Source organism: Oncorhynchus kisutch, linkage group LG11 (assembly GCF_002021735.2).
Source record: "Oncorhynchus kisutch isolate 150728-3 linkage group LG11, Okis_V2, whole genome shotgun sequence".
Taxonomy (NCBI): domain Eukaryota; kingdom Metazoa; phylum Chordata; class Actinopteri; order Salmoniformes; family Salmonidae; genus Oncorhynchus; species Oncorhynchus kisutch.
Genome location: NC_034184.2, coordinates 18479369 through 18494288, shown reverse-complemented (window position 1 = coordinate 18494288; position 14920 = coordinate 18479369). Strand labels below are relative to the sequence as shown.

The 14920-nt window shown below is 42.7% G+C and overlaps 1 protein-coding gene across 7 annotated transcripts in view; it reads left to right on the top strand.

Annotated features, from left to right (window-relative positions):
• The first annotated feature begins 6420 nt into the window (after positions 1-6420).
• The window catches only part of LOC109899921 (brain-specific angiogenesis inhibitor 1-associated protein 2), a 188141-nt gene continuing 179641 nt past the window's right edge, over positions 6421-14920 (top strand). For 5 of the 7 annotated variants that reach the window (XM_031835410.1, XM_031835411.1, XM_031835409.1 and 2 more), the window contains exon 1: positions 6422-6751. In XM_031835410.1, coding sequence (XP_031691270.1) covers positions 6677-6751 — 75 coding nt within the window. In that variant the 5' untranslated portion in view covers positions 6422-6676. Of the gene's footprint in view, positions 6752-14920 lie in introns of all 7 variants that reach the window. The other 2 variants (XM_020495555.2, XM_031835406.1) reach the window with 1 other exon arrangement.

Here is a 14920-nt window from a genome sequence, read left to right as displayed (position 1 = left end):
AGAGTCAGTAGAAAAGCCTCTTTCGTGTCCTAAGTTTTCATAACTGTGACCTTAATTGCCTACCGTCTGTAAGCTGGTTGTGTCTTAATGACCGTTCCACAGGTGCATGTTCATTAATAGTTTATGGTTCGTTGAACAAGCATGGGAAACAGTGTTTAAACCCTTTACAATTAAGATCTGTGAAGTTATTTAGATTTTTACGATTTATCTTTGAAAGACAGGGCCCTGAAAAAGGGCCGTTTCTTTTTTTTGCTGAGTTTGCATAGTTATGGAGAGAATCATGTGATGAATTAAATGTAACTATAGAGATTATACTAAGGCGCTTTTAAATAATTACATAGTTGGTCACAGAGAATTGTTATACAGCAACCTACATGACTAAAGATTCCAAGCAACGAGTAAGTGGTAGGTCTCCTTGATGACCCATATTTTGAGTGAAATCTGTGAAATGTACTTCTATGGGATAAGTACTTCATTATGTCACTGATTGTTCCCGTCAAACCAATGACCGTGTGGGAGACAGGGAGTAGGTGGGCAAAGGCATTAAGGGAACCTGAATAACAGTGAATAGCTGTGCTCTATGATTCACAAAAGGGAGATTTGAACCTGCGAGATGATTACAGGCAGGGAAAATGGAGTGAGGGGGTGTGTAGGAGGAGAGGAGGCTGTTTTCAAGTTCTGAAAAAGCCAGGTCTGCAGAGGAAGGCACGATAATGATGATCTGGGGGATATGGGAGGCAGGGTGTGTGTGTGTGTGTGTGTGTGTGTGTGTGTGTCTGTCCCCTTGCTGCCAATCCATCAGGCTGAATGCTACACCCCCCCCCCCCCCCCCCCCCTGTGTTCAAATGTTGTAGTTACCTACAGTTCCTGCTATGTTGCATGTCATTAGGGACCAATGTTGATTGATGTCGTCCTATTTATTCTCACCTGCTGTCTCAATTGAATAGGAAGCTGTCTCATCGTTGAGATGTTTCATTCTGTCCACCTGGACAAAAGGAACACCTATGTAAAAATCACAGAAGGTTGGTGGCACCTTAATTGGGGAGGACGGGCTCATGGTAATGGCTGGAGCGGAATAGGTGGAATCGTATCAAATACATCAAACATGGTTTGATGCCATTCCATTTGCTCCGTTTCCACCCATTATTATGTGACGTCCTCCCCTAAGCAGTCTCCACTGGTAAGAATGCTGTTTGTTTACTATAGCTCAGCATTCAACACCATAGTCCCATTCAGGGCATCCTAAGTGGTGCAGCAGGCTAAGGCATTGCATCAGTGCTAGAGGCGTCACTACAGATCTGGGTTGTATCACAACCGGCCCTGATCGAGAGGCCCAAAGGCGGCATACATTTGGCCCAGGGTCATCCAGCTTAGGTGAGGGTTTGGCCGGGGTAGGCAGTCATTGTAAATAAGAATTTGTTCTTAACTGACTTGCCTGGATAAATAAAAGCTCAGGACCCTGGGACTAAACACATTTCTCTGCAACTAGATCCGCCACACTGGCCATCAACACAGGGGACCCTCAGGGGTGTGTGCTTGGGACCCTCCTGTACTCTCTGTTCACCCACAACTGTGAGGCCTCAAATCCAACACCAACACCATTTGCTGCCGACAACTGTGGTAGGACTGATCACCGGCCACGATGAGACCGCATATAGGGAGTAGGTTAGAGGCCTGGCAGTGTGGTGCCAGGACAACAACCTCTCAACATCAGCAAGACGAAGGAGCTGGTTGTGGACTACAGGAGACTGAGGGGTGAGCACTCCCCCATCCACATCGACGGGGCTGTAGTGAAGCGGGTTGGGAGCTTCAAGTTCCTCGATGTTCATTCCTTAGTGATGTGGACATGGTCAACAAACCCACACCGTTGTGAAGAGGGCACAACATGGCCTCTTCCCCCTCAGGAGGCTTTAAAGATTTGACATGGGCCCTCGGATCCTTAGAAAGTGCTATAGCTGCACAATTGGGAGCATCTTCACTAACTGCATCACCGCTTGGTATAGTAACCGCAAGGCATCTGACCACAATTCGCTACAGAGGGTGAGTATGACCCAATACATCACTGGGGTAGAGCTCCTTGCCATCCAGGAACTCTATACGAGGTGTCAGAGAAGGCCCCCCAAAAATTAAAACTCCAGTTACCCAAGTCAGACTGTTCACTCTGCTGCAACATGGAAAGCGGGACCAGTGCCCCAAGTCTAGAACCAACAGGACCCTGAACAGCTTCTAGCTACAAGGCATAAGACTGCTAAACAGATCACTAAACGGCTACCCGGACTACCTGCATTGCCCCTTTTTTGTCCTAGCTCTCTTGCACTGACACTATGCTCTCACACACTGGACTGTACCTACACACTCACACATTCTTACAGTACACTGACACACACACACACACACACACTTTCACACTCACCACATATGCTGCTGCTACTGTCTTATCATCCTGTTGCCTAGTAACTTTATCCCTACGTATGTACTGTTCATAGCTACCTCAATTACCTCGTACCCATGCACATCATATAGCCATGTTATTTCCAACTCCCTGTGTATAGCCATGTTATTTCCAACTCCCTGTGTATAGCCATGTTATTTTCAACTCCCTGTGTATAGCCATGTTATTTCCAACTCCCTGTGTACAGCCATGTTATTTTCAACTCCCTGTGTATAGCCATGTTATTTTCAACTCCCTGTGTACAGCCATGTTATTTCCAACTCCCTGTGTATAGCCATGTTATTTTCAACTCCCTGTGTACAGCCATGTTATTTTCAACTCCCTGTGTACAGCCATGTTATTTTCAACTCCCTGTGTATAGCCATGTTATTTTCAACTCCCTGTGTATAGCCATGTTATTTTCAACTCCCTGTGTACAGCCATGTTATTTTCAACTCCCTGTGTACAGCCATGTTATTTTCAACTCCCTGTGTATAGCCATGTTATTTTCAACTCCCTGTGTACAGCCATGTTATTTCCAACTCCCTGTGTACAGCCATGTTATTTCCAACTCCCTGTGTACAGCCATGTTATTTCCAACTCCCTGTGTACAGCCATGTTATTTCCAACTCCCTGTGTACAGCCATGTTATTTCCAACTCCCTGTGTACAGACATGTTATTTCCAACTCCCTGTGTACAGACATGTTATTTCCAACTCCCTGTGTATAGCCATGTTATTTCCAACTCCCTGTGTATATTCCTCATGTCACTATTCCATTTTTAAAATGTAACGTTATCTTTAACTCTGCATCGTTAGTCTACACTTGTTGATTAAGAAGCATGTGACATAACATGTGATCTTATTTAATTTTGGAAACCACTTGTGGGCCAACTACACTGAACAAAAAGATAAATGAAACATGTAGGAATTTCAAAGAATTTACTGAGTTACAGTTCATGTAAAGAAATGTCAATTGAAATCCATTTACTCGACACCAATCTATGATTTTCACATGACTGAGAATACAGATACCTTAAAAAAAAAGATAGGGGTGTCAGAAAACCAGTCCGTGTCTGTGTAACAGTATAACTTTAGACCGTCCCCTCGAGAGAACCAGGGACGCTCTGCACACATCAACAACAGTCACCCACGAAGCATCGTTACCCATTGCTCCACAAAAGCCGCGGCCTTTGCAGAGCAAGGGGAACCACTACTTCAAGGTCTCAGAGCGAGTGACGTCACCGATTGAAACGCTGTTTAGCTCGCACCACCGCTAACTAGCTAGCCGTTTCACATCCGTTACATCTGGTGTGACCAACATTTGCCCCTTGCTGCATGACACATCTTCACATAGAGTTGATCAGGCTGTTGATTGTGGGCTGTGGAATATTGTCCCACTCCTCTTCAATGGCTGTGCGAAGTTGCTGAATATTGGCGGGAACTGGAACGCGCTGTTGATCTAGAGCATCCCAAACATGCTCAATAGGTGGCATGTCTGGAGAGTATGCAGGCCATGGAAGAACTGGGACATTTTCAGCTTCCAGGAATTGTGTACAGATCCTTGCAACGTGGGGCCGTGCGTTATCATGCTGAAACATGAGGTAATGGCGGCAGACGAATGGCACAACAATGGGCCTCAGGATCAAGTTATGGTATTTCTGTGCGTTCAAATTGTCATTGATAAAATTATATTGTTTTCATTGTCCTTAGCTTATGCTTGCCCATACCATAACTCCACCTCCACCATGGGGCACTCTGATCACAATGTTGACATTAGCAAACCGCTCGTCGACAAGATCACATACATACTGTCTGTGATCTGCCTGGTACAATTGAAACCGGGATTCATCCATGAAGAGCACACTTCTCCAGTGTGCCAGTGGACATCGAAGATGAGCATTTGCCCATTGAAGTCTGTTACAACGCTGAACTGCAGTCAGGTCAATATCCTGGTGAGGAGAACGAGCACACAGATGAGCTTCTCGGAAACGGTTTCTGACAGTTTGTGCAGAAATGATTTGATTGTGTAAACCCACAATTTCATCAGCTGTCTGGGTGGCTGATCGTAGATGATCCTGCAGGTGAAGAAGCCGGATGTGGAGGTACTGGGCTGCCGTGGTTACACATGGTCTGCGGTTGTTAGGCCGTTTGGACGTACTGCCAAATTCTCTAAAATGATGTTTGAGGTGGCTTATGGTAGAGAAATTAACATTCAATTGTCTGGCAACAGCTCTGGTGGACATTCCTACAGTCAGGAATGATATCTACTGCAGCCCTCATCCTCCACATACAACACCCGTTCTGCCAATCACATTCTGTTAAAGGTCCCCAAAGCACACATAACCCTGGGTTGCTCCTCTTTTCAGTTCGCTGAAGCTAGAGACTGGAACGAGCTCCAACAAACACACAAACTGGACAGTTTTATCTCAATCTCTTCATTCAAAGACTCAATCATGAACACTTACTGAGAGTTGTGGCTGCTTTGCCGGATGTGTTGTCACTACCTTCTTGATAATGTTATGCCTAATAATGTTTGTACCCTGTTTTGTGCTGCTGCCATGTCATGTTTTGTTGCTGCCATGTTGTCATGTTGTGTTGCTGCCATGTTGTCAAGTTGTGTTGCTGCCATGCTATGTTGTTGTCTTAGGTCTCTCTTTATGTAGTGTTCTGTTGTCTCTCTTGTCGTGATGTGTGTTTTGCCCTAGGCATTTTGCCTTTTGGTGGGCAGTCCATTGTAAATAAGAATGTGTTCTTTATTGACTTGCCTAGTTAAATGACAGTTAAATGACATGAGATAACATGAGATATTAGAGGTATTTTAGAGTTGCATTTTATTGTCCCCAGAACAAGGTGCACTTGTGTAATGACCATGCTGTTTAATCAGATTATTGATATTCCACACCTGTCAGGATTATTTTTGCAAAGGAGAAATGCTCACTAACATGGATGTAAAAACACATTTGTGCACACAATTTGAGAGAGAAATCTTTTGTGCTTTTGGAACATTTCTGTGATATTTTATTTCATCTCATGAAACATGGGACCAACTCTTTACATGTTGCATTTATATTTTTGTTTGGTATTGATCATCACACAAGCAATGGCAAAATTGAAAAATGCTTTTCAACAAAACTTAATTCAGGATTTTTACTGTTGGGTTATGTGTTGGAGGGTTGTTAAAAGAGGTACCTAAACCCAGGGGTTGAGTGCCCTGTATATCTCAACAATGTATACGGTACTGTACTTCTCCCCCATCTGCATGTTTATAATGATAATATGTTTCTGGAATATTGGAGACAGACAGCAGCAGCACTGTTTTCCCTCCATTACAAAATAAAATAGTAGAATAGAAGTTTATTTTTCACCTCCACCAGAATGTAAATTGCCCCATCACTAGCCTACTCAATGAAAGGTGACTGAAAATAGGTTTGGTATTCTATCCAAGGCCCGCTTTTAGAATTGGCCTTGACATTTAGAGATATTTTACAACAGGCTCTTGTAGTGCAGATCGTGACTTTCTGAATAAGGTGTGGAGTATTCCCCAGCCTACATGACATACTGTAGCCAATACGAGAAAAGTGACCCCGTCCTACACACACACCCACTATACATCCCACTCACTAAGCCTATTCATACATGAATAGCTATAGGCACAACTGTAACAGTTAAATAGAAATAAATGAACAGAGCTATTCAGTGGTAGTGTTTTGTACACTGTTCGATAAATACACTTGGTTCTACGCCATTATACGGTATATGTTATGCATAAAATGTGTGCAGAATTTGTTAATTTACTTTGACCGCAAGAGCACAATCTGTTGAAATCATTATTGTTGTGTATAGAGATGTGTGTATGTGATTGTGTGTACTGAAGTCATTCGGGCATGCAGTTGTTATGAATTATCTTTATGCAGAAGAGGCAAAGCGGAGGCAGTGGTGTGGGCAGTGAGGGAGAGAGAGAGAGAGAGAGAAAGAGGAGGCAGAGCCCTTTAAAATGGCAAGCAGCGCTATCCCTATGACATGTTTCCCTCTGCGCTCCACGCGTGGTATAGCCTCCAGACTGCGTGGGCTAGTGTGGGTGCAGTAGACGAGTTTCGTTTAAAACCCCTGATTCCGGAGTCTCATATTACGCGCGTTCGCCTCCCTCTGTAGTTGTTTGTTACTACGGCTCCTTCCACCTACTCTGTGTTTTTCTTCAGTAGTATTTCTTAGGAAAGCTACCGTCACTAAAGAAATCTGTTCTATGGTTTTGGCTGAAGAAGATCCCACGATGTCTCGGACTGACGAGGTGCACCGTATAACGGAGAATGTCTATAAGGTAAGAACACCCATGCACCTGTCCATTCATTCCCGCTTCAATAATTCCTCCCTCGATTATTGTTTTCCTAAAGTGGGTTGATGAGTAGAGTCTCGTCAGCTGATGAAACCTGATAAGATTGTGGTTGCTGTTGGATACGTTTTGAACTTTGTTATAGGCACAGGTCAAGATAAGTATATGCTACGCTCTATATTCGAATATAACAAATCCAACATCCTATTTATGTTAAATATATATATCTATATATATATATATTACAATAGTCGAAACCATTAATAATGATAACAACTTTGGCTTCTATGGTGTACCGGGGAATTGTCCAATCTCACCCCATCCGTCCATAGAGGGTCTTATCACTGCTCCAAAATTATGCTATTTTTCTCAGCAGTGAGTGACACATAGCTCGCAGTGACGCCAACAGCCATAGGCTCACAGGGAACAAAAAACAAGTTCCCCAGTCCAAGTTTAATTTGAATACATAATTTTACTTAAGGATGTGTAACAACGTGACAGTTTGCCTCGAGGCAGACCAACCTGGTCTCAGAGCATTTCGTATTATTCTGTACATAAATCCCTCACACTCCATTTACTATAATATGGTTCGTTTTGTATGGCATGTATTAATTTGTGCACTAATTTCGTGTGATATGTTTTGAATTACAATTTGTGTACGGTATGAATTTGCAATGAAAATATGTTATGAATTGGCAAAATGTACAATATGTTACAAAATGAGCAAAACTTATGAAATGTTACAAATACTAGCTAGGTGGCTAGGTGCCTAACATAAGCTAGCTGGCTGGCTAAAGTTAGCTAGGTTATGGGGTTAGGGTTAAGTTTAGGATTAAGTTTAGGAGTTAGGTTAAAGGGTTAGGCCATTGGGGAAAGGTTTGCTAAAAGGGTTAGGGTTAGGGGAAGGGTTAGCTAACATACTAAGTAGTTGCAAAGCAGCTAAAAGTAGTAAGTAGTTGCTAATAGCAAAAATGCAAAAGTTGTCTGTGATGAGTTTCAAACTCTCAACCTTTGGGTTAGTAGACGTTTGCGTTATACGCCCAACCAACCACCCTACTTTGTAAGTAACCATCTGTCTTATGTAACCATACATTCTGTTCCAGATTTACATTTTACTATGTTACGTTTAGTCTATGAAACCAGGCTGGGCAGATAGGGACAGCTCAAATTGCATGGTATGACATATTGCGGACCAGCAGTTCTTGACTTGACTTGCCTAGTTAGATAAAAATGTGCACTTGAGCAAGGCACTTAACCCTAATTGTTTCTGTATCAGAGCATCTGCTAAATGACTAAAATGTTTCTAGGCTGGGTAGTATTTAAAAAGCAGGTAAAGTTTATATTAAAATAAAAAACGAACAGCTCTCACAGTAGGTGGGGTTCACCCAATAAAGCCTAGCTGTTGGGAGACATCTGTTAGGGGAGTTATAGGAGTCTCCTGTGTGAGGAGGGATGAGTGTGTGTTGCAGCGATCAGTGAGGAGGGATGGGTGGCACTCTTTCTGTAATTATCATGTGAGGGTGTTGTTCTTTGTCTCAGAGGAGAAGAACTTGGCTAAATAAACATGTGAGCAAATATAATACAATTCAGAATAGTAGTGTCATGTTACTCATGTCCTCTCCCTCTTAGCAAGGTGGCTTATTAGCAGTGCTTGACTTGAGCAGGAGCTCACCTGAACTGAGTACCGGCAACTCATATTTTCTACTGTTTGAGTTCCTGCACCTCTTCTAGAATATTAGCTCAAAAGTATTGCAGAGTTACTGCACTAAATACAAACAGTAGCGGCACTCCAAATTAGTATCGGCACCTATTTTAATTCAAGTCAAGCACTGCTTGTTAGAGATTCTGAACTATGGCAGTATTTGATATGTTTTTTTTTCTCTACATATTTTCATCACCCTTTTCACCAAGCTAGAGGAGTTGACAGAGGGAATCAAGGACCGTCCCATGCTTGTTGAAACTACCCTGTAGTCTAAAACTCCCCTCCTGCCATTTCCACAACAAGGGCGGAGGTGCTTCTTTTGAGACTCACTGCACTGTAAGATGTTCTTGCATTCCAAATGGCACCCTATTCCCTTTGGACCAGGACCCATAGGGAAAAAGATTACATTTGGGAGTCACATGTTTTGTCCAAGCAGGCTAGATTTCAGGAAGTGAAGAGAGCGAGGGAGAAGGGCAAAGGGGCAAGAGGTTGCACAACCTGTGAAAACTGGTCACTGTTCTCAGTACTCCCTCTTATGACATAGTCAGATGGTAACTAGAGCCTAGTGGCTGCTAGGATGTAAGTACTCTCTAGTTGATCTGTCATGGCCATCCGCTACCATGCAACACAGATAGCACTGAGCTGTACACTCATATACGTACTTTCCTTTTGAGGTTAATTTCTAACACCTAGACCTGACCCTCCACATACCCCTGTAGGTAGACTTTAATGATCAGTGGTGGTGGAGCTGATGCTGAGACCAGTGGGAGATGTTTTGGGGTTGTTAATGAATGGCCAGGGTGGGGCCATGGATATGAGGAGAGGTGGTAGTTTAATGAGAGAGAGAGCCTTGATGATGGAGTAGTCTAATGAGAGAGAGAGCCTTGATGATGGAGTAGTCTAATGAGAGAGATAGACTTGATGATGGAGTAGTCTAATGAGAGAGATAGCCTTGATGATGGAGAAGATGGCAAGGCCATGAGGCGATCCTGTATTTGTATTTGTTATGGATCCCCATTATGGGGATTATGGGGTCCAGCAAAATTGAGGCAGTTTATACAATTTTAAAACATTACAATACATTCACAGATTTCACAACACACTGTGTGCCCTCAGGCCCCTACTCCACCACATATGTACAGTACTAAATCCATGTGTATGTTTAGTGCGTGTGTGTGTGTGTGTGCCAATGTTTGTGTTGCTTCACAGTCTCCGCTGTTCCATAGGGTGTTTTGTTTTATGTTTTTATATTTATTTTACTGCTTGTCAGTTACTTGATGTGGAATAGAGTTCCATGTAGTCATGGCTCTATGTAGTACTGTGTGCCTCCCATAGTCTGTTCTGGACTTGGGGACTGTGAAGAGACCTCTTGTGGCATGTCTTGTGGGGTATACATGGGTGTCCAAGCTGTGTGCCAGTAGTTTAGACAGATGGCTAGGTGCATTCATCATGTCAATACCTCTCATGAATAAGCCGAGAGAGATTGACATGCATATTTTTAATATTAGCTCTCTGTGTACATCCAAGGGCCAGCCGTGCTGTCCTGTTCTGAGCCAATTGCAATTTTCCGAAGTCATTTTTTGTGGCACCTGACCACATGACTGAACAGTAGTCAAGGTGCGACAAAACTAGGGCCTGTAAGACCTGCCTTGTTGATAGTGTTGTTAACAAGGCAGAGCATTGCTTTATTATAGACATGCTTCTCCCCATCTTAGCTACTACTGCATCAATATGTTTTGACCATGACAGTTTGCAATCCAGTGTTATTCCAAGCAGTTTAGTCATCTCAACTTGCTCAATTTCCACATTATTTATTACAAGATTTAGTTGAGGCTTAGGGTTTAGTGAGTGTTTTGTTCCAAATACAATGCTTTTAGTTTTAGAAATATTTAGGGCTAACTTATTCCTTGCCACCACTCTGAAACTAACTGCAGCTCTTTGTTGAGGGTTGCAGTCATTTCAGTCGCTGTACTAGCTGACGTCTATAGTGTTGAGTTATCCGCATATATAGCAACTCTGGCTTTACTCAGTCAGTGGCATGTCGTTTGTAAAAATATTAAAAAGCAAGGGGCCTAAACAGCTACCCTGGGGAATTCCCATAACACATACTTTTTTTGAGCAGCAAACTATGATCAATAATGTCGAAAGCTGCACTGAAGTCTAACAACATCCTGTGTTTTGGAATGAGAGGAACAGTCAGTCAGTCAGTTAATCAGTCAGTGGGGGGATATTTTCCTGATCAGCAGGCTGCATCATTAAAGAGCCCAGCAGGAGAGGGAGAGATGGAGTGGTGGAGAAATGCAGAGGATAGGAGATTAGTAGCTGCCCTGGTAATTTGACCCACGGCTGGGGGCCTATTTTTGGGAGACGGATGCTACCTGGCGGGGGCTGTAAGTGTGTGTATGTGTGTGTGTGTGTGTGTGTGTGCATGCATGCATGCATACAGCTTTTAGGCTGGTAGAGTGGTGTGTGTTTCAGCATGGGTTAATATCTCTAAGGGCCTCTCTAAAGAAACACTTAGAGGTCTTGATTTGTTCATTAAACACCTGACCAGATGAGTGACAGCTTCTATTACATACCATACAACCAGGTCTGTTACTGAGGGTGAGTGTTAAGGAGATGCTAAATGTTTAAGCATTTATTTATTTATTCAGTATTTATTCAAGAGCAAGCGCTTTCAATCAGTATCACCTCATGCAGTTAATTCATTGGTCAATTGCATTTCAATTGTATCAGTTTTGCATGGCAGATCACATTACAGGTGTATCTAATTAACTAATTGCTCAATCCACATCATAACAGGTATGCTGAGAATGTTCTAGGTCTCTCAAACTCAACTCTGGACCTCAAAGCAAGTTCTACTGGACCTCAAAGCTAGTTCCTCTGTTTGTTTTCATAGTTCCCTTCTAATATGGGACTGATTTAGTCCTGGCACACCAGGTGTGTGCAATTCATTATCAGGTATAAAACCAGCAGGCACTGACCTTTTATATGGTAAGCGTTGAATACCACTGTTCTAGAGAGTCCATGTCTGAAAGGTGAGCTGTTATTTTAGCACCTGATACTCCCAATTGTTTTATCTTGCTCAAGTCTTATCCTCAGTGTACTTTTCAAGCCTGTAAGTGCACAAGGCGATGGCTGGTCTTGTCACAGGGGGGAGGAGGAGGAGAAGAAGAAGAGCTGGATGCTTGCAGTGTAGGCTCCTCAGAGGAGGAAGGGGGGGACCATCCTCAGTGAATTTCATAAAATTTGAGAAACATTAAAGTTATCCTATTTAGATAAAACTATACAAAATATATTAATGTCACCAAATAATGTATTAAAATACATTGTTTTGCAATGAAGGTCTACAGTAGCCTCAACAGTACTCAGTAGCACCATGGTGTAGCCGGAGGATATGTAGTTTCCATCATCCTCTGGGTATATTGACTTCAATTCAAAACCTAGGAGGTCCATAATTCTCACCCCTTTCCATAGACTACCACAGTAATTATGACAACTTCCGGAGGATGTCCTCCAACCTATCAGGGCTCTCTTGCAGCATGGACTGACATGTTGTCCACCCAATCAAAGGATCAGAGAATGAATCTAGTACTGAAAACACATATTATGTTACTTTTTATTTATTGTGTTACTTTTTATTATTACTTTTTATTTCAGCTTACTTGGTAAATATGTTATTCTTCTTGAACTACACTGTTGTTTAAGGGCTTTTCATGGTTAAGTCTACACTTGTTGTATTCGGCGTATGTGGCAAATAAAGTTGGATTTGATACAGCTAGCTAGCACTGCAGTGCATAAAATGTGGTGTGTTGTTGACTCAAGAGGAAGACGATAGTTGAACAGTTATGAACAAATTAATTCCTTCCAAAATGAAGGAGAAGCAAGAGAGAGCAAGAGCTAGCTAAGTGATCATGCTGTTTGTATGTGGCTGCTATGAAAATGAACTGTGTTTGCGCATGATCAGGGGTGTATTCATTCCGGTGATTCAGTTGAAAAACATTTCTCAAATGGAAGCAAACGGAACGAAACGGGAATAAAAATACCTGAATCTTTCCCATAGAAACTGTCATTTGCAACTGCTGGACTAATGATTACACCCTAGATCAGCTAGATGCAGGCAAGAGTGTGCATGGCAGTGTGGAATGTGTCACTGTCTGTCAACTTGATTACAAAAAAATGTAATTCAGAGGCTAGGTTGTAGCAACCTCATGATGGGTATAGGGACCATTTGAGTATCATGTAATAGTCTAAACCAATCAATGTTACATTGAACTGGGGGAATGGAAAATGAATGACAGTCATCCAATATGCTGTAATAGAAATAATAACATGCTCAGAAAGAAAATGATCATCCACCCTCATCTTAAATGGCACCGGCCGCCACTGATGCTAGCAGATGGTGTAGTATTAACAAAGGGATTTATTTCATCAAGACAAGGTGTGAACATCACTCTGTTTGGGAGTTGAGCAGGGGAAATGCTTAGCCATAGCAGTAAATTGTGTGTCATCCCCTGAGAAGCGGGTATATTGGCAGCCTGTCTGTAACGGGGTGCAGTGTGGCAGTGCAGTCTCTCTGAAGACCTTGCTATGGCCTGGCAGCTGCTTGCTGAGTAATCTACAAGCTCGCTCAGACTCCAAGAAGACAAGACGCCGTCTGCAACATTTGGCTGTGTGACTCACACGCAGATGTGTGTGTGCATACGTGTGGGCAGTGTCTCACGACTATATGTGTGTGTGTATGCCTCTGCCTGCCTACATACTTGACTTGGCCCTGAAAGGAGGACACCCCCACCTCCAGACAATCTGCTGTTTACACCTATTACAACCTCTGCACACCACACACACACACACACACACACACACACACACACACACACACACACACTTCAACATTGTGTGGGTGTGTCAGAGCTTAATCATCTTGGCTCGCTTGCTCAATTGAGAGTCCAAGTGAGTATTTCTCTATTAAATTACATTTTAGCATTTGCCGCAGATCGGTGAAACACTTTTTTGCCTCGTGTTGAGATAAATGACATAGTTTCAATAGTGATATTTGACCGCTCCATCTCAGTGAGTTATTATTGTGAAATACGTCACTGAATATAATCAAAGCAAAGCTCATTATGTCTGAATATGGAAAAGAATCATACGGCTACATATACTGTACATATACAGTTGAAGTGGGAAGTTTACATACACCTTAGCCAAATACATTTAAACTCAGTTTTTCACAATTCCTGATATTTAATCAGAGTAAAAAATTCCCTGTCTTAGGTCAGTTAGGATCACCACTTTATTTTAAGAATGTGAAATGTCAGAATAAAAGCAGATAATTATTTATTTCAGCTTTCATTTCTTTCATCACATTCCCAGTGGGTCAGAAGTTTACATACACTGAATTAGTATTTGGTAGCATTGCCGTGGGTCAAACGTTTCAGGTAGCCATCCACAAGCTTCCCACAATAAGTTGGGTGAATTTTGGCCCATTCCTCCTGACAGAGTCAGGAGTCAGGATCCTGACGGAGGATCCTGACGGAGGCCTCCTTGCTCGCACACGCTTTTTCAGTTCTGCCCACAAATGTTCTATAGGATTGAGGTCAGGGCTTTGTGATGGCCACTCCATTACCTTGACTTTGTTGTCCTTAAGCCATTTTGCCACATCTTTGGAAGTATGCTTGGGGTCATTGTCCATTTGGAAGACCCATTTGCGACCAAGCTTTAACTTCCTGACTGATGCCTTGAGATGTTGTTTCAATATATCCACATAATTTCCCACCCTCATGATGCTATCTATTTTGTGAAGTGCACCAGTCCCTCCTGCAGCAAAGCAACCCCACAACATGATGCTGCCACCCCCGTGCTTCACTGTCGGGATGGTGTTCTTCGGCTTGCAAGCCTCCCCCTTTTTCATCCAAACATAATAATGGTCATTATGGCCAAACAGTTCTATTTTTGTTTCATCAGACCTGAGAACATTTCTTCCAAAAAGTACGATCTTTGTCCCCATGTGCAGTTGCAAACCGTAGTCTGGCTTTTTATTGTGGTTTTGGAGCAGTGGCTTCTTCCTTGCTGAGCTGCCTTTCAGGTTATGTCGATATAGGACTCGTTTTACTGTGGATATAGATGCTTTTGTACCTGTTTTCTCCTTATAGATAGAGCGCATCTCCTTCCTGAGCGGTATGACGGCTACGTGGTCCCATGGTGTTTATACTTGCGTACTATTGTTTGTACAGATGAACGTGGTACCTTAAGGAGTTTGGAAATTGCTCCCAAGGATGATCCAGACTTGTGGAGGTCTACAATGTTTTCTGAGGTCTTATTTTTCCAAGATGTCAAGGAAAGAGGCACTGCGTTTGAAGGTAGGCCTTGAAATACATCCACAGGTACACCTCCAATTGACTCAAATGATGTCAATTAGCCTATCAGAAGCTTCTAAAGCCAAGACATCATTT